Source organism: Artemia franciscana, chromosome 3 (genome assembly GCF_032884065.1).
Source record: "Artemia franciscana chromosome 3, ASM3288406v1, whole genome shotgun sequence".
Lineage (NCBI taxonomy): Eukaryota > Metazoa > Arthropoda > Branchiopoda > Anostraca > Artemiidae > Artemia > Artemia franciscana.
The window spans coordinates 15,795,850-15,819,645 of record NC_088865.1 but is presented as its reverse complement, the minus strand read 5'-3'; the positions used below and the strand labels follow the sequence as shown (position 1 = coordinate 15,819,645).

The 23,796-nt window shown below is 35.3% G+C and overlaps 2 protein-coding genes across 4 annotated transcripts in view; one reads left to right on the top strand and one right to left on the bottom strand.

Annotated features, from left to right (window-relative positions):
* LOC136024939 (sorting and assembly machinery component 50 homolog) overlaps positions 1-17,915 on the top strand; it is a 67,463-nt gene extending 49,548 nt beyond the window's left edge. For all 3 annotated transcript variants that reach the window (XM_065700531.1, XM_065700532.1, XM_065700529.1), the window contains exons 7-9: positions 3,830-3,926; positions 7,279-7,440; positions 17,544-17,915. In XM_065700531.1, coding sequence (XP_065556603.1) covers positions 3,830-3,926; positions 7,279-7,440; positions 17,544-17,858 — 574 coding nt within the window. In that variant the 3' untranslated portion in view covers positions 17,859-17,915. The remainder of the gene's footprint in view (positions 1-3,829; positions 3,927-7,278; positions 7,441-17,543) is intronic.
* Positions 17,916-21,082: 3,167 nt separating this feature from the next.
* Positions 21,083-23,796, bottom strand: part of LOC136024938 (uncharacterized) — a 49,375-nt gene continuing 46,661 nt past the window's right edge. Inside the window, exon 12 of the mRNA XM_065700528.1 lies at positions 21,083-21,285. Within this exon, the coding sequence (XP_065556600.1) occupies positions 21,149-21,285 (137 nt within the window). The 3' untranslated portion in view covers positions 21,083-21,148. The remainder of the gene's footprint in view (positions 21,286-23,796) is intronic.

Here is a 23,796-nt window from a genome sequence, read left to right as displayed (position 1 = left end):
GAGATAGGAAGCTAAATAAAGCAAATAAAAAGAAAACAAAACTAAAAGGTTTAGCCAAGACTCATCTTGGCAACCTATGTGAAATCAGGATGCTGAGACTTTCAAAATTTGCTTTATGATTTTAGTTTGATTTTTTTTTTTCGATAAAATTCTTTTAGTAAGTTTGTTTTCGTTTTATTATTTTTATTTAGTTTTTTACCTGAAAAACTATTCATCTAAAATGGAAGAAAAAAACATTTTGACTGTTCAATAATTTAGCCATTCAGTAGGCATCATGATCAATTATACGTTTTTGGATGTTGTACTATCTGAGGACTTGATTGGTTTTTAATTATGTGCAGTTAAAAATATGCATAAAACGTAAGAGAGGTATCTATTAAGATTCAATTTTGCAACTTAGTGATGATGCTTCGTAAGTTCTTGCGCAAACGTTAGGCTAAAGTAAAAAACAAATAAAAAAATAGAAAACTATACTATAAACCAAGATGAGAGCTTTTAACCATTGAACAGCTTTTCCTTCTTTTAAGTCAGTTTGACGAATACTGTTTCCAAATTTTACCTAAAACAATTTCGTTCTGAAGCACATAGGCAAACACGAATAATCGCTTAAAATTTCTTTCAACTACATGATTAGTCCATGCCAACAATTAATCAGTTGATGATCGTCGTGGTGTCAGACGCAACCTAGTAAAGAGCGAACTCTAACTCGTAGTAACCAAGAATGTTACATAGTAATCAAAAATGGCCATGTTAAGCTGTGCCTCCCTTATGACTCTCTTAGAGAAAGTCGTCATGCTTTTTTGCTTTTTCGGACAGCTCTGCTCTCTATTGGTGCTTTTTTAGACCTCAAAAGGCAAATCAGAAGTTTTGGGAGTTTTTTTCTGAAAAAAACCATTAAACGAAAATCTATTTCACTTTGAAAAAGCAATAAGAAAGACAGGACTTTATTTTGCTCAACTTTAATGATAAAATTTTATTGCGAAAATAAATTAATGGAATTAAAAAAAAAATAGCCCGAAACCCCGTGAAAATAGCGTCGGGCCGAAATGATAATTGCGCCGTTGAACTTGCCATGGCTGTAACTCATGTAAGAAAATTACATTTTATTTCCCAATCTTGAGCAACAAGGAAAATAACTCTTTCGCATGGTAAGCAAGCACGTGTTTCCTTTTTTTCAAAGAACTATAAAAGTTTTGTGTAAAGATCAGGGGGGAGGAAGGGAGCCCCCTCTCACGCAGGATAATTCCTGCTCGTTTGAAGTTTTAATTTCGCTCTTTACGTTTTTTTATTCAATATAAAACTTTTGTTTCATTTGTCTTAGTTTTTATTGAAGCCATTTTGATGAAATCATTTTCTAAAGAGTAACTATGAATACTCCTGGTTCTCAAATACCAACAATAATGGATGTTTCTTCCATTTAATGACTAGCAATAACAGTAATGAATGAGATAGTTTGTTGAGTCAACCAAGGAACCACCAATTTCCGTAAGAATCGTAACAAGAATCTTGTTCATTCAATGCCAATGAAAATTCAAAGTTTTGGCTGTTGATCCAGAAGTTCCAGCATTTTTGCTGGCAAAAACGAAAGATGTTTTGAACGAATATTTTGCACGACACTTTCCATCCTACATGTTATTAGGATACAGCAATTGTTTCTGGAAGATACCATGCAGAAATGTTTAGAGTATTTGATGCCCCATTGTTATTGGCTAAAGTAGGGATATGTAAGATACGACGTGGACTAAGAAGTGCTCTTAGAGTATTTAAATGTACAGCGTAACCTGAACCAAAAACACTTATTTTAGTTCCGTAATTATAAACGTAAAACTCTTCAAAGGCAATGTAGATTCCCTAGCATGAAAATCAATCTGGCCAATGTCTTGCCCGAAAGCTGGTCTGATTGTTGGAAGCCAGGTGTGAAGAAGCCGGAGTAGATGAACCGTTAGGGAGAAATTCTGAAAGGATTTATGGATCAACAGTTGAATGAGGGTGATTCAGAGCAGGTTGTGTAGGTAAATAAGAGTGAAATATGGAATGAGAGGGAGACAATGAAGGAAGGATCGACGCTAGGAATAGACGGAATTCCAATCGCTGTATGGAAGTGGAATAGAGTGCAGATTATGTCAATTATAGCCTATTAGTTTTGGTATTTTTGAGCCGATCATTTTGCCGTAAAGGACGGTCAGCATCTATCTTATCACCTCTGCATAAGGAGGGGTATAGGTTTGTAAATGGTAATTATAGGGGTTTTTGTATGCGAAATAGTATTCGTGAGGTCTTAGGTCTAGGTTAGATAAATGGTTAGAGTAGAAGAAGACAAACACCAAAAACAATAAAAACAATAGGGAATTTCTCAGGACAGTGGGAAACAAATTAGAATGAATATTTCGGCCCGATGTCCAAGGACCGTCCTCAGTAATACAAAAATATATGACAAGAAACAACTTACAACAGTAGAAGAAGACGATTGATATTCCAGCAAGTTTTAGGAATGATTATAGTGCTGCAGATTAGGTCTTCAGTTTAAGTGTGTTGGTAAGAAAATAGGCTAGAGGGAGAAAACAAAGGCTCTACACAACTTTTCTTACCGTGAAAAGAGCTTTCGATGAAGAAGTAACGAAGTTACTTTTTAGAAGTCTGTTACAACTAGGATTGCCATGGAGATTTTTTTAGATTTCTTAGCAACTTATAGCGTAATTAGGAAATTAGTTCGAATTAGAGAATAGTTTTATGAAGGAATGAATTTGAGTGAGGAGTTAAGCAAGGATGTAGTTTGTCATGTAGGCTATTTTCGTTATATATTACTTTAGGAATGGGACAGCATCAGTTGTGGAATTATCAGATAAATCTTTGTTTGCCCTTCTTTTTGCTGATGAAACTGCATTGGTAGCAAAAAGTGGCACTGAATTCCACATACTTTTATATGTTGTGCATGAGCATTTAGCAATGAATAAGCTAACATTAAATGCTGATAAGTCACTTGTAGTCGTATTTGGGAACGAGATGGGAAATTTAACGTAAATGGTAATGAATTGAAAACTTAAAACGATTTTCATACCTATAACCTAGGGTGTAAGGTTTCAAAAAATGGTAGGTTGGGTAGTCATATTGATCTAATGGAGAATAGAGGACTAAGAGCGATGTAGAGCGCATTAAAAAGTAGTTTAAGAAATATAGGCCTAAATGCCATCAAGTTAAAGAAGAAGATTTTCAGTTGTATGTTCACACAAGTGTTTAGTTATGGTTGTGAAATTTGTGGTTTCCAAAACGGGAATACGCTAGAAAGTATTCAGTAAAGGGGAATACGCTAGAAAGTATTCAGTAAAGTTTCTTTAAGAAATTGTATTGGGAGAAACTGGTATCTCTACAAGGTGATAAGCTATTAAAAGCAGCCTATCAAGAGTGCTTGAGTGACAGGAGAAAACTTTCTTGGGCTAGCCAAGTAAGATATATTTAGAAATTTGTGGATAATCTAGGCAGTGGAATAAAGGGAAATGATTAGGGCTAGAAGGGGACGTGTGATTTCTAAATAGGTAAGGAAAGAAGTTTCAATTACTAGGATGATTTTGGTGTTTACGGGTCCGCAATGGATACGCTGATAGTGTAGCTACTGTTGGAACGTTAGTGACAGCTGTTAGTGACAAACTGCCAAGGTGATCTTACATTGAGGGAAGCATTTTTTGTTGTTGCTGTGTAACTCTGTTTTTGCCACTTTAGATGGTGGAAGTTCCTATCTTAAACTAACTCACATTTCTTTTCAAATTTACTGAACAAACATCCTATGTAGACCGTTTTTCTTGGATTTTAACATTTGATGTCTCAATTATAGGGTGATACAAGAATATGCTGGTTTTGGTGGAGGGAATATTGGATTCCTGAAACATGATGCAGAATTCCAGCTTAACATACCCCTCTTTGCCGATGCTGTACGTTTATGTTTTTCTCTTTTTTCATTTTATCGCAAATAAGATTTGTCTTCTTTGTGAAGCGAGGTGCTGCTCGTTTCACATTTATTTATGTATTTTCTATGTTGAATAAGTCTAAATTTTTTAGATGATAAAGTGTCCTGCTAACCATTTGCTGGTTTTAAAGACCAAATTCTGACATGAAAATGTAATTTCCGGCTCTAAAATTACACATCTATGATGTCAGTATTTTTAACGGTTTTTACTCTTTTGAGTCCTGTATTTATTGACACAGATTCGAGCTTTTTATCCATCTTAAACTTACCTTAATGTAAAGTTCTGGTTTTATCAAAATTTAAAGCATGATTTTGTAGTATGTACAAATGTGTTCTGGACAAAAATTGTGCCCAGGTTGCAAGCTCGGCCCATTGAAATGATAAAAAGACATATTTATACACTTTAGTGACTGTGGGACATTGTTTATTCCATCATATAACGAAAATCCAAATGGTAAAAAAAAAATTTCCCTTATGCATGCTTTATGTTCATGGGAACGAATCTCAACAACAGCCATACGAAGTATGAAAAGTACAAATAATTGAAATACTTATACTTCTGAATATTACTAGGATTATTGTTATTCTTGGCAAATGTTTTGCCAAACATTTTTCAATGAAACGAACTAATTTTATAATGAAAACACTTGTTTCATATTGATTAAGTCTGGAATCTTGAGAACCCCGACAACTGCTTTGCAATAAAAGGTAATTTTAACTGGATAAATAGTGTCCTTTATTATTTTGAACCTTCGTTGTTTCTCTCACTCTCCGTTTCTCTCTCTCTCTCTCTCTCTCTCTCTCTCTCTCTCTCTCTCTCTCTCTCTCTCTCTCTCTCTCTCTCTCTCTCTCTCTCTCTCTTTTTTTTTCTTTCTTTCTCTCTTCTCCCATCTCACACCTCGACTAAGTTTCGGGCAAGTCTTGATCTTAATATTTTTTAATTTGTTTTTAATATTGACTCTCGGAATAGTTTTTCTTTTAATTTACTTCAAGTTAATGTAGCAAATGGTATATTTGGGATTTACCTTATCCTCTCATAAGAAAATTTCATACCTTTGTTAGCTTAATTTTTTTGGTAATGTCTTTTTTGCTATTTGACAGGAATGATTTTGGAAAAGAAAAAAAAGCGAATCTTATATTACGATTATAAAAAAGCTAAACCTGATCTTAAAGGTGCGGGGTTTATTTAAATTTACAAAAAACATACAACAATTTCCAGCTGCTATAGTCTGGAAGGGATTGAAAATCCGAACAACAGTAAGAAATACAATTCAGTTAAAATAAACACAAAAAGAGGATGAAGTGAGAAAAAGACAAAGGGAGCTTGATCTATCTAGCCTCAGACACCCAAAGAAAAACAAACGCCCGTTCAAAGATATGAAAAATAATTCCTGTATTTAGATTTTAAGTGTCGTTTGAAGGTTATAGCCAGCGAGTGTCATAATTCTCTATATTTTCAAATATATTAATCAACCACTATTGGATAAGAATAATCTGATTGGTCAGCCTTAATAACTGTGTTCGGAGCAGCTGAGCCTGGGTATTAGATACTTCTAGTTCCCGATGATAGCTAATATATTCGATTGATTTGAAGAAATACCTTAAACTGAAGTATGGTGGGAGTAAAATCTCGGTCTTAAAAGCAATTCCAGAGCTTCTCTTCTGATCGTCTTCCATTTCTAGTTGTACACATGACTTAGTATTTGAGTTAAACGCGGTTTCGGTTCTGTGAAGTCTAAACCGACGCCGAGACAATTGGCGGGGATGGGTTTTCACGTGCAGATCAGAGTATCCCCCTACCGGATGATAAATTGATTGGTTATAAAATCAATTATTTAAAAAATAAATATCATAAATAAACAATTTAAAAAATTAACAATGAAAAATATCAATTATATTAATCAATAATATTGTCATGAATTATGAAAAAAATACTGGTGGAAACGTACAGGTCCTGATGTGTGATATAAAATACTTTCGACGGACTCTTGGAAAACCACTCTTCTAAACGAAGAAGAAAGAATCTTGATTCTTTCTGGTGATACGCAAATCGCCAGCTTATAAGAAAAGATCCTATTTAATTCAGTGGTCTTATATCGGAGTATCCCCCTACCGGATGATAAATGGATTGGTTATAAAATCAATTATTTAAAAAATATATATCATAAATAAATAATTTAAAAATTAACAATGAAATATATCAATTATATTAATCAATAATATTGTCATGAATTATGAAAAAAAAGTCATGTGAAAACGTACAGGTCCTGATGTGTGATGAAAAATACGTTTCACGGACTCTTGGAAAACCAGTCTTCCAAAGAAAGAAGAAAGAATCTTCTTAATTTTTGCGTGTATAACTTATGAAATCAAGGCAAATCACCAGCTCATAAGAAAAGATCCTATTTAATTCAGTGGTATTTCAACTTTAGCGATCTTTCAAAGATAAATACAGTCCAAGCCTTTATGTACATCTGTTTTTGATAAAGAATCGAAATGCATAAAAAAAGACCTGACCTGTCTGGTCGAGTCTAAATTGTGACTTATTGTCAAAAGGATATTCAGGATAAACAAGGATTAATAAAACAAAATGATGAGTTATTTTTCCATCAAACGCCAAGTAGTTTCTTAGATGCCAACCTGACTAAATTCATTTTAACCTGATCTTCAAAAAGTTCTTCACAACCAAGACATAAACGAACTTCAAAAATGATGCTATGAGAAACAGTCCTCAGGACACTCAGTTATAGAATCCGTTGACCAGTTTTAGTAAATATTCATTTAATAGTTGATTCCAATCAAGAAGACTTAAGATTACAAAGCAAAAAAAAATAACAGAGCTCACAAATAGATTCACCGATTTTCAAAGGCTAGTAGAGTTTCAACCAAATCGGGAGCGAAAGCATTAAAAATAGGAGATCATAATTTAGCCATCGACTCTTATAAAGAAGCAAAATATATTACAATGGGTAAAGTGAGAGATACAAACCCCCTGATTACATTTGTATCATTACATTGATAAGACTAAAAGTTTCTAGAGTTTTATCGAAAGTGACCAAAGCAAAAGGTGGAAAACAGGGTACTTGAGTAAAACTGGTCACCACTATGTTATTTTAGAGTGTTTTGGCGGTTTAAAGAACTGATTTGATAGTAAGTAATTTGTTCCGCTCGATAATTTGTGCATTAATATAGTTTGCTAATATATGCATTAACAGACAATTGTTTGCCCACGGTAAATGTTCATATGAATGTTCTTTTCTGTTTGCTTTTATGGGCTTGTGGAATTGGAAAGAAGGAACCAATGTCTAATTTTCTAGGTTTTTCAAGCAGGGGCCATTGCTGGGCACTTACAATCTTTACCAAATGGTAAAACCTACGCACTACAAGACCGGCATTTTCTTGGAGGACCTGTAAATGTTAGAGGTTTTGAAATGAGAGGCGTTGGTCCTCATTCTGACGGGAATTCTATTGGCGCTGAGGTAAGCTATAACTTTTTTAATAGAGAAAAAGTAAGCTTCATCAAATATTTGTGTCCATCGGCCAACTTTATTTCATATTTAATTACGGTAAATAACATTAATATTTAGTCATTTATGACATCTTTCTAAAGGATCCGATAATGACTAAGGATCAACAGAGATGCAATTCTTCTGTATTTATGAAGCTGGTCATAGGGAGGACAGGGGACTAAGATTACTTCATCCTCCCTGGGGCCTTTTATTGTAATGACTAGATACCCTTGCATGATTATGAGTTTAATAAAGTATAATATGACTGGCTGTGTTCTAATTGAAGTCTCTTTCTTTATTTGTACAATTGCAGTTTTTAAAGCATATTGATCAAAATGACTACCTGGGAATTTCGATCCGATGCCATGTGGACACACAAGGATGCCTGGTGCTGCAAAGGATAATAATATAATAAGTTATTATATTATAAGTTATTAACTTATCCTTAAATCTAGGGCGTCTTATCCTAATTATCCTACTTATCCTAATTTTCTACGGCGTGGTGGTTATCATTGTTCATAATAGTACCATTATAATGAGAAACCTGACGACCTGATCTTGAGCTCTATAGTGCTTGCTATGATTAGTATTATAAACAAATAACTTATTATAACTTAACTTATAAGTTAATAAATTGACTTAAGTTCTTAATAACTTAAGCTCCTGGTCTCATAATGTTTTCGTTGAAGTTGTGATAGTCATTAGTTTCTATACCTTTATGCTTATCCCTCTTAGTATTGTATCAGTACCTTAGTATCAGTCATAATGAAAGCTTTGTCCTTAAAACCTGCATTTGAGTGTTTAAAACTGAATAACTTGTCGCTTTTTTATGTATCTTCTTACCATCCTTACCATCCTGCTCAGCTCCCAGCTTTCACAACTTGCTAAGATTGGGCAAGAAAAGCACCGTAAAGCGCACCAAAAGAATGCTGGTTGTGTCAACTGAGAGCTTTTATCCTCATCAATTCTTGATTCCTTTTGTCCATAGTTTATTTTCCTTTTGCAATCTTTTTTTTTCACCTCCGTAATATAATTAGGGATAGACTCCTTACACCCTTCCTACCTCCATCTTCTATCCAATAGGGATTGTTTTGTTTCAGCTGTATGCCGCGTAGGATAGTGGTTTATTTTTTATCATCCTACTCAGCTCCCAGATTTCACAACTTGCTAAGATTGAGCAAGAAGAGCACCATCCCCATCATGCTTCTATAGTCAAAGGACCAAAAAACCACCATAATATCACAGTCATTTATTAACAAACATAATCAAATATCTCGCCAATTCTTATCAGTTTGTGGACTGAATCAAGGAAAAAGTTGGGTAAAACCTTTTAAGTTATCAAGGTCATCATAAACCCTAGCTGATTTCTCGTTCTACATTACTTTCTTCCATGCTAAGTAGTATTTTGCGGTACCCTTTGTTCTCCATCCAACTGTTGCCATTACTTCTTCAGTTCCAGCTCCTCCTACGGAGAGCGTTATTGATCCCCCAGCTCTAAGACTGCGCGACCTCTCTCCAGCTGATAGTCTGATCTTCGTTAACGCGGCCTTTAGGGACCTATAAATGGTCGCATAATCGAGGGAATTATTTATGAAGGCATCGCCTCTGATTGTCCTAAACAGAAACCCTTATGAGAGCGATAAACCATATTCCTTACTTAGCAAGGATTTGGCTGGATTCCCTGAACCTGATTCCTCTGACCAGGTTTTGGTGCGGCCCACAGCATTGAAGATTTCAGTGATTTGTCGAATAAGGGAATCGACTGTCCCTGCTGCCAGGGTCCTCTTACATCCACAATCTGATTGACGGATTGCTAAATTTGGGCACTCAAAACCATGTAAAATTGTTCTTCCCTTTCCTTCTCTTGATATAAAAAAAACACTCTAGGTAAAAAGTTTTAAAGCGTTTTATCAAAATCCCTCAAAAAGTGCTCCAGATCCTCCTGCAATCTTGATTTTCTTTCCCCGTAGGGCGAAGTCCGAAGCAGATCAACCAACTCGTTTCGTCTTGTATCCCATCTTATAAGGTTATGTTGGGTATGAATCTGAAATCAAAATCAAAGCATTTTAGACTTTGAACGGTTTTATTTATCAAAAATCATTATTTTTTATAAAATACAAATACATAATAAACTTGTATATGCTCTAATATTTAAAAATTTGACTCTTACTGCAACTAGATCACTTATCAGGCCTCTATTATCTTTGAGATATCCCTTTTTTGAAGGAAAACATAAACCTTCTTATCTCCCATTTTTCCTAAGGGCAAGAAATCCTGGCATATGTTTTTATGATGGGGCACCATGGTGCTTCTTTTTTAAAAGGGAGCAAAATCGTGGCTTTCACATGCATGCTTAACAAATTATTTAGGATATGTGGGATCATACACAATGGGGGGGGAATAATAAAATTGTAATCGAGACAATTTATGGGTAAAGAAACCAATTCCAACTGTGCCAAGTTGCGGATATGGTGAATAAAAAGGCAATGGAAACTCTTAAACCTCTCAAATGTGTACCCTTCACGGAAAGCTTTTTATACTTTAGACCATGCCCAGCCACTAAGCGTACAGTGTTGTTTCTCAATCAATCTTGAAGACCCATCTGCAAGATTCAAACTCGAGGTTACATAAACATTATTCAACCAAATATTAAATTTTACAACTTCTGGTATTGACAACCGCTTTGTTATCCACCTTATGTATCACCCAGGAATCCCTGGCCAGTTCAGAAATAGCTAAAATGGCGTTTAAGACAGCTTTTGCCTCTTGTACGTGTATAGATAAACTTAAATCAGAATGTGCAAAATAATCAGAAAACTCCACAACTTTATTCTCGGGTGACCTTGGTGAACTAGCATGACCATTTGTAATTGCTCGAATCCGTAAAATTCACCAACTCTTTGTGAGCTGTACTCCTCCAATGGAAAACCCTTGGTGAAGCTTTTAAACATTTCCAAAATCGTATCTCTTCAATCACATTTCTGGTGTTTTTCCGCCTGGCAACTTTTTTCTCTCCCAGTCTCCCAAACTGAGGAACATGATTTTATAAAAAGATCTACATGAAGGGAGAAGGGAGGCAGGGGTAAAGCTTACTACCTTTCCTATAACCCTCTGCAAATCTTTAACCTTTAAATAAGGTCTACCGAGGAGTTCAATCCTCAAAGTTTCGAATGTTTCCACCTTATCCTCGGGTATTATAAAGAGCCGCTTTCAATATAAAAAAAATTGCCCATTTGTTTCACTTTTGAGGTTGATTGTAGTTTCTATTTATTCGACATGAAAATCCTAAATTTTCCACCAGCAATATTATGAATCTAAGGTGACGTTCTTCCAAGAGTGAGAATCGTGGTCAGGTGTGATGTAATGAAACACTTCATCATAATAATTCCAGCCCCATCCCCCGCTTTTCTGTAAATAAGAGTTGGCATTTCAGAAATTCGCACATAAACATGGAGATAACCGAGAGCCAAAAGCCAGCACAGTCCACACAAAATACCAATCTTCCTCGTCGTCTACGTGCACGCCCAGGTATTTAAATCCAAGGCACATTCTACTAGTTATCCTGACAAAAACGGGGTCATGCGCACTATGCTGGTTACCGAAAAACCTTCACCACCAACATTTAAATATGGTTGAATATCCAACAATGTTTCTAACGAAAATGGGAGATATTTTATGCATTAATCCAAAAACGTTTCATCATGACATAGCCTGGGTTTTTCTGGTTCTATAGTCTCAATACTAGTTTTGGAGGGTCACAATATCCTACCTTTTCCCATGGCAGCACCGATCTATTACGGATCCGTGTTCATACAATTTTTTTGACAAAATCCCGAAACAGGTCCACTGATTTTGAATTAGGAAACTCTGCTGAAACAGGTACAATTGAATCATAGAAATTCCCTCTATAGATGCCCTTATACGGAGCAAAGTAAGCTTCTAAGTCGACCCCATTAGTAACCCAATCTAAAATGTCTTCTGAATGTGTGAACTCTATCACTTGGAAAATTTCTTTCCAATGCGATATGTGATTCACTAAATTTCCGGCGATAAAACATCGAGTGTCTAGGATTACATACTCCTTTCTTTGATGCCAATGATCAAAACTCATGAAATGGCTTGCTTGAGGGTGGACAGAGGTTTCAGTCGAATTCCCTTGTGCATCTGTCCATGTCTCTGGTCTACAATTTGGAATATAAAAATATTTACTATTTAGACTTTTAACATATAGACAAAACTGCTATAAATTTTAAGATTTTTTATTTCTCTAAAGCAGTGGTTCCCAATAAACTTTTTGGCAATTCCTACCTAGCCATTCCTAAAACCTAATGCTTCCCTCGTCATATTAAAAATTTGTTATTCAAACTTTTACCTAAGGAACCTTAAAATGCCATTACTTTGGTATGTTCCTTTTTTTTGTCGTTTGCTAGAAAATATTTTTATGCTAATAAAAAAATTTGTCTGAATACGACAGCTTTTTTCTAAGTATAATATCCTCAAAATGCTACCATGTATCATTTATCCCTTTTTTTTCTTCTCTCTAAATGCACCTGAATGTGATCATTAACATGATTTTTCTTTTTTCTTTTTTAAGAATAGGCCTTAAGGCATAGTCAACCGAGGTGAGAATACATGGGGCGAAAAATAAAAAAAAAGATAAAAATAGCAAAATAAATGAAAACAAAAACTGTTTCACTCTTCCATTTGTGTACATCAAACATTCAAATATACAAGACCAAGATAAGACTGGTTTAGAAAGAAAAAGATACTTTACTCCTCATTTTTTGGCGTAGTTTTTTTCCACAAAACAGTCGGTCACCAAATGTGGCCCTGAACCACAGTTGCAGCATCTTCTGCCATCTCTATCCCCACGACCCCTCCTGTATTTCTGAGGAGGGGGAGTTGGAAAATCCATAAGGATTGTACCGCGGATTGGGATTATAAGGTGAGTTTAAGGCGCATTTCGAAGGAATTGCCACTTGACACTTGTCAAACGGCTGGTTCATTGTGTCAAGTTTAGATTTACTCTTAAGCAGTCTCCGTATGCTGCCTGATACTTTTCCGCTTCATGGTCGCCAGTTGAGGTGGCTACAGAGGCTAGATGTCTCAAGCGAGATATGCATAGGGGGCCAGAAAAATTTGACGTCGACTTGGCCAGTTCAAACAATTCGCGCCTCGCTCTCTCTCTACTGGAGATGTCCCTATCTGGGATATTAAATCCGACTTAATTAATTCCGTAATTTTCTTTATTACCTGTTGACTAGAGGTAACTTGTTGAGCACGGGGTCCCTCCCTCAAAAGATTTCGACACTGGATTTGAATGGGTGCTTTCGCGATTTGGTACCACGGTTGGATTTTGGATAACTTGCTCATGTCTTGCATGATTCAATAGGTCCAAAACCAGCAAAAGAAATGTTTTCGTGAACTGAAGATCGCTAGCTTCGAGTAGGAGGATTAGTGACGATTTGTTCTTGCTCGTCAACCGTTCCGTAGATTGCCAAAATTCCTCCTCATCGCAAAACTCAAATTTTTTCGCTCGGATTTTTACCTCTGCTGGTTTTAATTCAAGAGAGGATTTACCTTCCTTGAATTTTATGATTGCCTCTGTAAAATCTCTGCCATTGAGGCATGTCTTCTCATTAAAATCAATTGGAAGTATTTCTGCAAAACAAAGCAAAAAAGTGATAATTTGCCCAAAATATCAAAAAGGTGGTAGAGCTATTACTATCAAGGTTAGCCTCACAGATAATTCGGCTAACGCTTAACAATTCATATCGTTTACTGTTGTAAGTATCATATTTATGCCGTTTGCCATATTCATATTACATACCGTTTACTGTCCCTGTCATATTTATGCAGCCACTTCAACCATATATGACGGCCAAGAGTTTCTGTCTGCCAACCACGACCATTAGGTTTCTATCCATACCACATCTAGGATCTGTTTGTTTGATTTTTTCTCCCCCTGGGGACGATGTTTTTATGACCAGGGTCGTGGTATAATTTGAGGTAGGGGGTAACTGCCCCTCCGAGACCTCAGTCTCCCCCCAGGCTACTTTGTATGTGCAATATTAGTAGTATAATTTGAGGTAGGGGGAACTGCCCCTCTAAGACCTCAGTCTCCCACCCCCAGCTGAAAATTTTAGTTTCTTCGTAGATCTTGTGAAAATTAAGATAACCTAAAACATTCAGACATCCACAGACAGGTTTTTTTTTTAGTACATTTACCTTTATGGTACTATACGACTTTATGATAAACTTTGAAACAAACATGAGAAATGAAAGACATTTTTGCTGAATGTCTTAGGATGCTGATATTACGATTTTAGCCTCGTATATACAACAAGTTACCCCAAAATCTTATATATACAAACTTTAATGGAGATCAAACACTATTTGCAAAATATTTTCCTATCCTATTTTCTTTTGGATTTTTTATATTGTAGTTTTAGATAAGGGTAAAATTTTATAAGATGTACAGTGCAATATTAGCCTAAGATTTTAGAAGAATAAGTATTGAAAATTCTGTGGCGAAAACTGGAAGCCATTTGTGCAACAAGGGCTACATACTATGCTTTGCTTCAGTGCTATGATTGAAAAATTTGTGCCATATTTGTAATTAGTAACTTCAAAACTCTTAAAGCTGCACAACTAGGATTATCCTATTTTAAACACACGTAAGAAGATATTCTATTCTTACGTACATATGAAAATACGAACAAGTTTTAGACAGTTTTGTTCACTAGACGATTGTTGCATTAAAACCGAAACTAGCGACGTATTTTCTCTTTAAATGAACACTATTACTTACTATTCTTTTTATATATTTTCCTCAGAAGAATTTTATCGGGCATGTTATTTTTATCAGGAAAGTATTTACTTCTACAAAACAGCCAGTTAGGTCAAAACGTCAAAATGAATAGCAAAACTAAAGCAAAGCAAAGTCAGAGCAGTCAAAGTTGAATCAAAACAAACTTAGATCAGATCCATATCCAGGATTCTTTTTCGGTGGGGGGGGGGCTTTTGCAAAAGCGGAGGGAGGGATTTACAAGAAAAAAAATATTAAAAAACGCTTTGGAAATTTGTTTATATTTATTTTCTTACAAGTCGGACAAACATTTCAGGGAGGTTCATAACCCCTAACCCTCCCCCCTGGATATGGTCTTAACTTAGGCATGCAAAGTCTATCAGTAGTCTGATAGACTGATAGACGAATCTCTAATAGTAGAGAAAGGCTCTCTAGATGAGCCTCTGAAATGTTCGTCGATTGCTAATAAAGAAGGCTACCTTTTATGTGCAATATTAGGCTATTAACTAAAAAGAAGAAATGATACTAGCGTATCGGCTCAGCTTACCCTGCGTTCAACACAGCTTATTTTAATTAGTTGCAGTGACTTATTACATAAGCGTAACTATTGTACGCGGCTGAACGTGGTTGGAACGTCAAAATAAACTTTTTGCAAAAAAATAAAAATTATAAAAAATATCCAAAAATAAACCAAAAATATCATTAACTTATACCGGTAGATAAATATACCAAGAATTTTCTATCTGTAAAAGGGCGAATTGTGACTTCTTCAGCTTTGAAGCACAATTATTTGCAGTAAGTTTCAGTAAATACTTTGGACACATTTTTGGTAATTGAAATTGACTATAGAATGCCAAGCATTAAAAAAAAAACTTTCTTACAGTCAATTTTTTTCTTTACAATCGTGCTGTTTTCTTACTGAAATAAATGTGGCTAGTGATTCTTATAGATTCGCGAACAACGCCATCTTAATACGAGGCAAGCCACATCAAGTATAGATGTATAAACTGACAGTCACAAAGAAACCATAGGGATCTTCGATTCTGATAAAGCTTTAAATTTAAGCTGTTGTATGCTATAAATACTTTTTTCAAAATCGCAGTGTGTAATGCTATCCAACTGTTTCCTGTTGATGTCTTCCATATAGTTTTGCTGTTCTTAGATGCCAATATAAATTCAAGTTTGTTCTATTCATACGCCTAGTATTGCCAAAGTTAAACTAAATGAAGTCTATTACTGTCTATTTTTTCAAACTAAGTAAGAATAACGTACTATAGAAGAATGATAATCCCATGTATCTTGAAATTGGTAAATATCTAAAAAAGAGTTTCTGATTGAAATATAAATAAGTATGCATCCAGGATAAGTTTCATTTTTTTTATTCATTGACCTTGGTGGAAATCTAGCGAGGTGAATTCTTGGGTGTCCTCTTACTGGGAAGATAGGTGTTAACGGATTTTCAAATGGCAAAGCTATAAATATTTATGGAATTGGATCTTAACAGGGAAAGAGAGCAGAGGCTTTAAGGGGAAGTTTAGTCACCTAGGATCAGCTGAATATGAGATAGTATGGAATAATTATTTGTGATTTTATATGTGCCCGTAATTTGTCATAATCTGTTTTCGATTTTTCTTTGTTTCCGTAATTTATTTCCGTATTTTGTTGCAATTTTTAACTTGGTACAGATAATTATAGGTTTATAATTTCCTTTTTATTTTTTCTGACTTACAATCTAAAATTTAAACACTTCGGAGAGTAAAAAAACTTAAACAGCAAATAGTTTAACGTTGATATTGAATATAAGTTTATGAGATCTGTGACCTAATATTATAAATTAGCTATGATTCAAAAGATATAATATTCATTAATACTTATTAATTTTGAGTCTGTGTAAACGAGTGTTTAGTTTACCGTTTTGTTTGTAAAAAATAAATCAGTTTCTACCAGTGTGTGTCGGAGATGATTCGCTTTGCCTTTCATAAATCGGTTGTTATTATTGCTTTACTAATTACTTGTTATTAACACTCACTCTAAGAAGCTAAATATCATCAAAATAGCCACTTACATGCACATGGTAAGTAAAAAGGGCCAGTATTTTAGTCACTTCTCTCCTCCTGGGGGGGCAACCCCTTCCTTACACCCTGCTCTTTATGATAAAGCCTTAAAGTACTTCAAAATTCTCATTCAAATTGAACGGCCTAGTGTTTCAGAGCCCTTCTTAAAGAATTTGGAAAAAAAGTCAAACTTTTGCTCAAAGAACAAGGGAAGAGGAAGAGGCAGCCACCCTCGTATACGGAACAATTTCTGTTCGTTTTAAGTTCTAGTGTTGCTCCTTTTATCAGTTGAAAAAAAAATATTTTTAATTTAATTTCTGACTGTTTTTCAAACCGTACCAGGAAATTCCGCTTCCCCCCGTTTGAAATTCCTCCGCAGGATTTTACCCGGAAACTTTCATACCCACATAAGATTGTTCCCGCGGAAAACCCCCTCCCTGAAATTTTTTTGTAATTTTCCCAATAACAAATACTTTATCTAAACAACGGGCAAATGGCACAGACTACAGCCCTTCTCAAGGACTTTGGGGGTCATGTCATCTTCAGAGGCTCAGTTACTGTGATCGGATGTCTTCGGGGAAAAAGGACATGGGATAGTGTTAGTTGCCCTCCAACCTTTTTGAATGCTTAAAAAAGGCACTAAAACTTTGGATTCCCGTTCAAATCAGCATTCTCCCGATTGGTAGACCCATTGATTCGATACAATAGTTCCCTAGAGGAAAAAAACAAATAAACATGCATCTGTGATCTTCTTTCTGGGCAGAAAAACTAAATTCCACATTTTTATAGATAGTAGCTTGAAACCTGTCTAGTAGGGTTCTCTGATATACTGGATCTGATGGTGTGATTTCCATTAACATCGCTTGACTCTTTGGGGTATTTCCTGCCTTTATCAAAAATCAGTCAAATTCCTTCAGGCTTGTAGCTTTTGATGAGTAACTTGAAACTTACTGAATTGTATATCTTTGAGATCAGCATAAAAACAATTGATGCATTAATTGTTGTCAAAGTTTTATTTTTAGAGTTTCAGTTACTATTGGGCCGTGTTGCTCCTTACTTCCAGTTCGTTACCACTATCTTTTCGATAAGAATGGATCAGGATGTGTGTTTTCGGGTGTTTGGAGCACAAATAATAACTAAATGATTATCATTAACGAGAAAATGCTTTTTGAACGCACCCATAGGTGACTCTTTATTTCATTTCCTTTCAGACCTACTGGGCAGTTGGTGCACATCTGTTTGCCCCACTCCCGTTTCTTCGAGGAAAAGGTGGGCTAAGTGAGAGATTTCGATCTCATTTCTTTGCAACCGCTGGAAATATTGGTAACTTTAAACTTGGGTCAAGTCTTAAGGAGAACATGGGGATTTTAGCTGAAAACTTCAGATTATCCTATGGAATTGGCATTGCTTTGAAACTTGCAGAAGTTGCTAGAGTGGAGTTGAATTACTGCTGGCCTAGAAGAGTTATGAAAGGTGACCGTCCCAATCCTGGATTACAGTTTGGGATTGGTTTGCACTTTTTGTAGTCACCTTTGTATAATTTTGTTTTTAGCAATTATTAAAATATTTACTATTCTCCAGAACTTGGATTTTAATTTTCCTTACTGTGCTGGTGCTTTTGATATCTCAATATTTGGGTGATACAAGACTATGCTAGAGGGAATTAGATTCTCGAAACAAAATGCGGAATTCGAGCTCAATATACTCCTTTCTGTCGATGCTGTAGGTTTCTATTTTTCTCTTATTCTTTTTTTTTCTTTTTGATCGTAAATAAGATTTGTATTCTTGAGATCTTGTTCATTTCAAAATTATTTATCTTTTTCGAATGTTTATGACGAATAGAATTGATTTTTTTTTTTTTTTTTTTTTTTACATCTAAATCAAGTTTCTCTGCAACTATTCGTTTGTTTTAAGGAACGTCTGGATTCTGACATGGAAAATGTATCTTCCGGCTCAATTATTTCCGGTAATTATTAAAACAGGACTTGGACTTTTATTTCCCTTACTGTGCTGCGAAATGGTAATTTTAACTGGCTTATATCTAATTTTATGCACGGGCCCTTAAGGCTACCAAAAATGAAAATGCTAGTCAGTTGACAAATTAATATTTTTCAGAAACTGAAAGTCTGTTTTCGTAAAGACACTTCGGCTCCAGTAATTTAAAGGGTGTAAAGGGCTTTGCCAAAATGAGGTTTTGGCGTACCTATTAATCTTAGTCAGTTGAAAAACTATTATTGATCACAAACTGAAAGTATGTTTTTCTTAAAGATACTTGGGCTCCGGTAGTTTAAAATGTTTAAAGGGATTTGTCAAATTGAGGTTTTGTCAAAATGAGGGATTTGTCAAAAAGAAAAAAAAAATCTTTAGGACATTTCGACTCCGGTAATTTAAAAGGTGTGAAGAGCTCTGTCAAAATGAGTTGATGGCCCACCTATTAATCTTAATCAGTTGAAAAACTATTGTTGATCACTGAAAGTATTTTTTTTCCTAAAGACACTTTGGCTGCGATAATTTAAAAGATGTAAAGGGAAGCCTTCGTCAAAATGAGGCTGTGGCGCACCTATTAATCTTATTTAGTTGAAAATTATTATTGCTCAAAAATTGAAGGTCTATTTTTCTTAAAGACACTTCGGCTCCGGTAGTTTAAATGGTGTGAAGAGCTTTGTCAAAATGAGGCCATGGCCTATCTATTCGTCTTAGTCAGTTAAAAATTGCTATTGATAATAAACTTAAGGTCTTTTTTTGTTAAAGACACTTTGGCTCCGGCAGATTTTGTCAAATGAGATTTTGCTTGCTCGTGGCCGGGGGCCGACACAGCTACGCAACCTTCTCCTTCATCCCAATCCATTTAAAACATCGATCTTTACACCCTCCCACGGAGTTATAATTTCCCTTCAATTTCTCGATATGACTTCTTCCTACCTCACTCGGGGACGACCTGCTTTTCTTTTGGTCCTAGATGGTTGGCTGGCAAGGATGATCTTTGGCAATATCTCATACTTCATCCATAGAACGTGCCCAAGGCATCGCAACCTTTCTCTTATTATAACTGAAGAAAGTGAAATTGAACCACATTTTCCGCACAGCTTATTGTTTGAAATACAGTCAATTTCAAATACATTTGTAGCTGACGTCTTTTTGAAAACCCAGTAATTCCTAAATTTTACATTTGACAGTTTAGGCTTATTAACAAAAATTTGAGTCTTGAAGATCCACTAACACCTTAAAGATGTTCACACATTTGCGCTCAGTGCAACATCACTGTTTTTATTCGTTTCAGTTCCTGAAAATAGAGCAATTTATCATATTGAGGATTGATAAGGTATTTGTAAGCGTGTAAATAGAAATAAATTTCAAGTTTTTTAACGTGGTTAAAAAATATTATGTTATATCTCTAAAACCAAAACTAAGCAATTGACATTATTTTTCAAAAATGTTTACAGTGCAAAACATTATCAGATCATGGTTGACAATACATATGCATATTCTCGAAAAATAAATGCCAAAACAAGAGGCTATAGTATTTGATGTCCATGTGAAATTATGTCAAATCACAAATATATACTTTTAAAGGGGGAGGGGGAATCGAGGGGGATATCCTGTTCTCCAATTTAGATAAGATAATATTTATTTTCAAACTCTAATAGGGCATCACAAGCTCTAATAGTGCCGAATTCGCTTCATATTTCCAAAAAGAGAAAGCAAAACAAAGGAACAAAATAATACAGTAAGACAGAAATAAAAGAAGCACCAATCAAGCATAAAAATGGTCAATAGAACTTTAACACACAAAAAAAAACCCACACTGAAACAAGGCTAAAAAACTGGCAGTAACAATTTGTTTTTACTTAAAAAAAAGCAGTAAGCAGTTTATTTTGTTTTACCGGTAAAAATAAATATTGGCGAGCAAACTTGCTACAGATCAGGAGACAATTTTTTAAACTTGTCTAAACTGATTTAGCTCAGAATACAGATTATCTCACCAAAGATAGTATAAAACAATATAAAGTCTATTGAAGCTTGATAAACGTATATTTTAAAGCGTGAAATGTTCCATCTAGCTAACAATTGCATTTTCAATAACCCTTAGTCAAATTATTAATTGTCAAGATTTCAAGCCACATAACTTGTAGTACTGCTCGTGCTCTTTAAGTTTGTGTTGAGGATTCACGCATAAACTATGTTTTCACAAGGTTTACGGCAAAGCTTGAGATCTGTAGGTATGTGTTGAGCATGATTGGAGTTTGATCCAGAAGCATCAAGTATATATTGATTAACGACGCTACTTGAATACAAACGTCCTTGAGTTGACCTTGTCGTATCAGCGATTGAACCCTTAGCCACGTATCTCCAGGCGAAGGTTAATCCAATATTTCACCGTAGAGCCCAACAGATAAGTATGAAGGTTCACTTGATTGTTATTTTCCTCATTCAAAATAGTAGAAAACAACAGCTCAACTTCTTGTATGCCTATAATAAGTGAAAGGGGCAAATATAGAAGTTCCTTTTCTGCTTCTGATAATAAGATCCAGGCAGAATTCAGAACCAACAAACTTTTACAGGCTGCGAGGTAGTGTTGCCAGCGTGTTTGAACTTACCGTAGCTGACTATACTCAGTCTGTAAATTACGTTAGCGAAAGGATGTTAAAAAAAAAAATTGGGTCTCTTGCAACTTTAGTACAACTAGCGAAGGTGTGTCGCGTAATATTGAAAACGTAAAGCGCATTCTGACAAGCTAACCATGCTCATCATTGTTGAAATTTATTGTAGACTCTTGTATTACATATAATTTTTATTTGTCAAAATAGCCTTATGCCTATTGTTTATTTCGAGCTTCGGCCTCTGCAATGGCGCGGGACTTGAGCTCTCTTCGGTTAACTCGTCCAACTACTCTTGGTATTTGATCAATGAAGTAAAGGCCTCCACGAAGCTTTTCGTAATCGGCAACCTTGCCTGAAAATAAATACACTGACATTATTCCACCAATTAGGAAAGAAAATGAAGTTAAGTTATGTCTTTACTGTGCGCACTAAATGTGTTTTTAGATTAAAAAGCAGCTTTTTCATAATGTCTTGTTAAGTTGTCTATTGCTTTTGGCGGCAATTTGTTCTTTGCTAGGTTCCGTCTGGCGCCAAAACTATGATACAACTTAGTAGGCTGATCCAGATAAAGTTATTTGTAAACGACCCTTTTCTTGATATTGCCGACTGATCTTGATCGGATTGTGTGACACATTTACTTTTTTCCCAAAAAATAATCTCCCACACTGAAAAACTAACAACAATCCCAAAACTTATGTTTCTTTTACTACTGATCTGTATTCAGCGATGCTATATAACCCTAAAAACTTAAATTTTACTTCAAATTGTTTCTACTTACTATCTAAGGTTGACGGGTTGAACTAGAAGGTTCTATATTTCCTTCCTTTGGACTCCAACAGTCAACCTTCAGGATTTCAGGATGCCAGAATTGGGTTCAACAGGGGCTGGAGTCCGATTTGAGTTTCGGAAGAAGACCCCTGGAATCTCAAGGGTTCACACCTAAGGGGCTTAAGATGGTACTGACGAACAATAAAACAATCAGGATTCTTAAGTTTACTGAATATCGTAATTAGTGCTCAATTTATGAGAGGCATTAATCTGCCAGACTCTTTCAAAGACAGTATATACAAGTCAAAAGCATAAGAGAAGACTTGTCGTTAGACCCCATCTTCCATACCCTGTCATAAAACAAGTGACCGAACAAAAGAGAGAAACTCTCCCATACCTTCTAAAGACCAGAACATGATTTGCACTTTGTTGGACACAATCCTTATTATGAGCTGAATGTTTCTATATTTTATAATACTTGAAAAAAAAAAACATCACGATAACCAAGATTACTGGGGGGAAAAAATCATGATAACCAAGATTACTGAAAAAACGAAAAAAACAAATGAATTTGGATTGAAAGTTTAATATGAATGCTGATATTTGTTTCTGAAAGTTGATCTATTAAAGTTAAAAAAGAGAAAAACATTTAAGACATATTTTGTTTTCATTCAGTAAATTGCAACTTATGTTGTGGTCTTTAGAAGGCATGGAGGAATCATTCCTACTTATCCTAGTTTTTACTCGTTTGGAGTTTGATCCGGTTATTTATTGTAATTTCTTTGTTTGTTTTGGGGTTCACTAAATTATTGACGGTTATTTATGGTTGTTTTATGTTTGTATTAAATAAAAAAACAAGTTTTTTTTTAACTGAAAGTAAGGAGAGACATTAAAACTTAAAACGAGCAGAAACTACCCCGTATATGAAAGAGGCTGTTCCCTCCTCAACGCCCCGCTTTTTACGCTAAAGTTTGACTCTTTCTCTGAACTCTACTTTTTAAAACAGTAAAAACTTTAGCGTAAAGAGCAGGGCGTTGAAGAGGGAACAGCCCCTTTCATATACGGGGTAGTTTCTGCTCGTTTTAAGTTTTAATTTCGCTCCTTACTTTCAGTTACAAAAAACTTGTTTTTTTTATTTAATTTCTGAACGTCTTTTAGTTAATCCATGTTTTGATTTCGGCTCTCCGCAGATGAATAGTTAAAGCGAAATTTGCATATTTATTTATTTGGCTAAATGGCTATCTTATAGTTTTGATCGAATGATTTTGAGAAAAAAGGAGGAGGGAGGAGGCCCAGTTGCCATCCAAATTTTTAGGTACTTAAAAAGGCAACTAGAACTTTTAATTTTTTACGAACGTTTTTATTAGTAAAATATATACGTAACTTACGAATTAGCTTACATAACAAACTTCTATATTCGTATGTTTTTATTACGTATATGAGAGGGTTCGCCCACTCGTCAATACCTCGCTCTTTACATTAAAGCTTAAATTTTTTCCCTGAATCACAAAGGCCGTAGAATAAATAGTTGAAATTACTAAAAATACTTTAGCGTAAAGAGTGAGGTATTAGGACGAAGTGAACCCCTTATATGCGTAATATTTTCTGTTCTTTTTAAGTTTTAATGCTACTCCTTACTTTCAGTTGAAAAAATCTTTTTCATATTTATTTTTTCATTGTTTTTTTAAATAACGCTAGAAAATGCTGCGCCCTCGTCATGGAAATCTTCTTCCCCCATGATAATGGGAAGTTTCCTCCATGGAAAGTTTCCCCCACATAACCCCCTCTTCCCAACCACAAAATCCCCCTGGAAACGTCTGTACACTTCCCAATAACCATTACTATATGCAAACACTGGTCAAGGTTTGTAACTTGCAGCCCCCCTGACGGGGACCGTGGGAGAGTAGGTCGTCCCCAAAGACATAGTTACAAGATGTTTCGACTATGCTGAATAAAATGGCTATATCAGAATTTTGATCTGACGACTTTGGGGGGAAAATGAGCGTGGGAGGGGGCCTAGGTGCCCTCCAATTTTTTTGGTCACTTAAAAAGGGCACTAGAACTTTTCATTTCCGTTCGAATGAGCCCTCTTGCA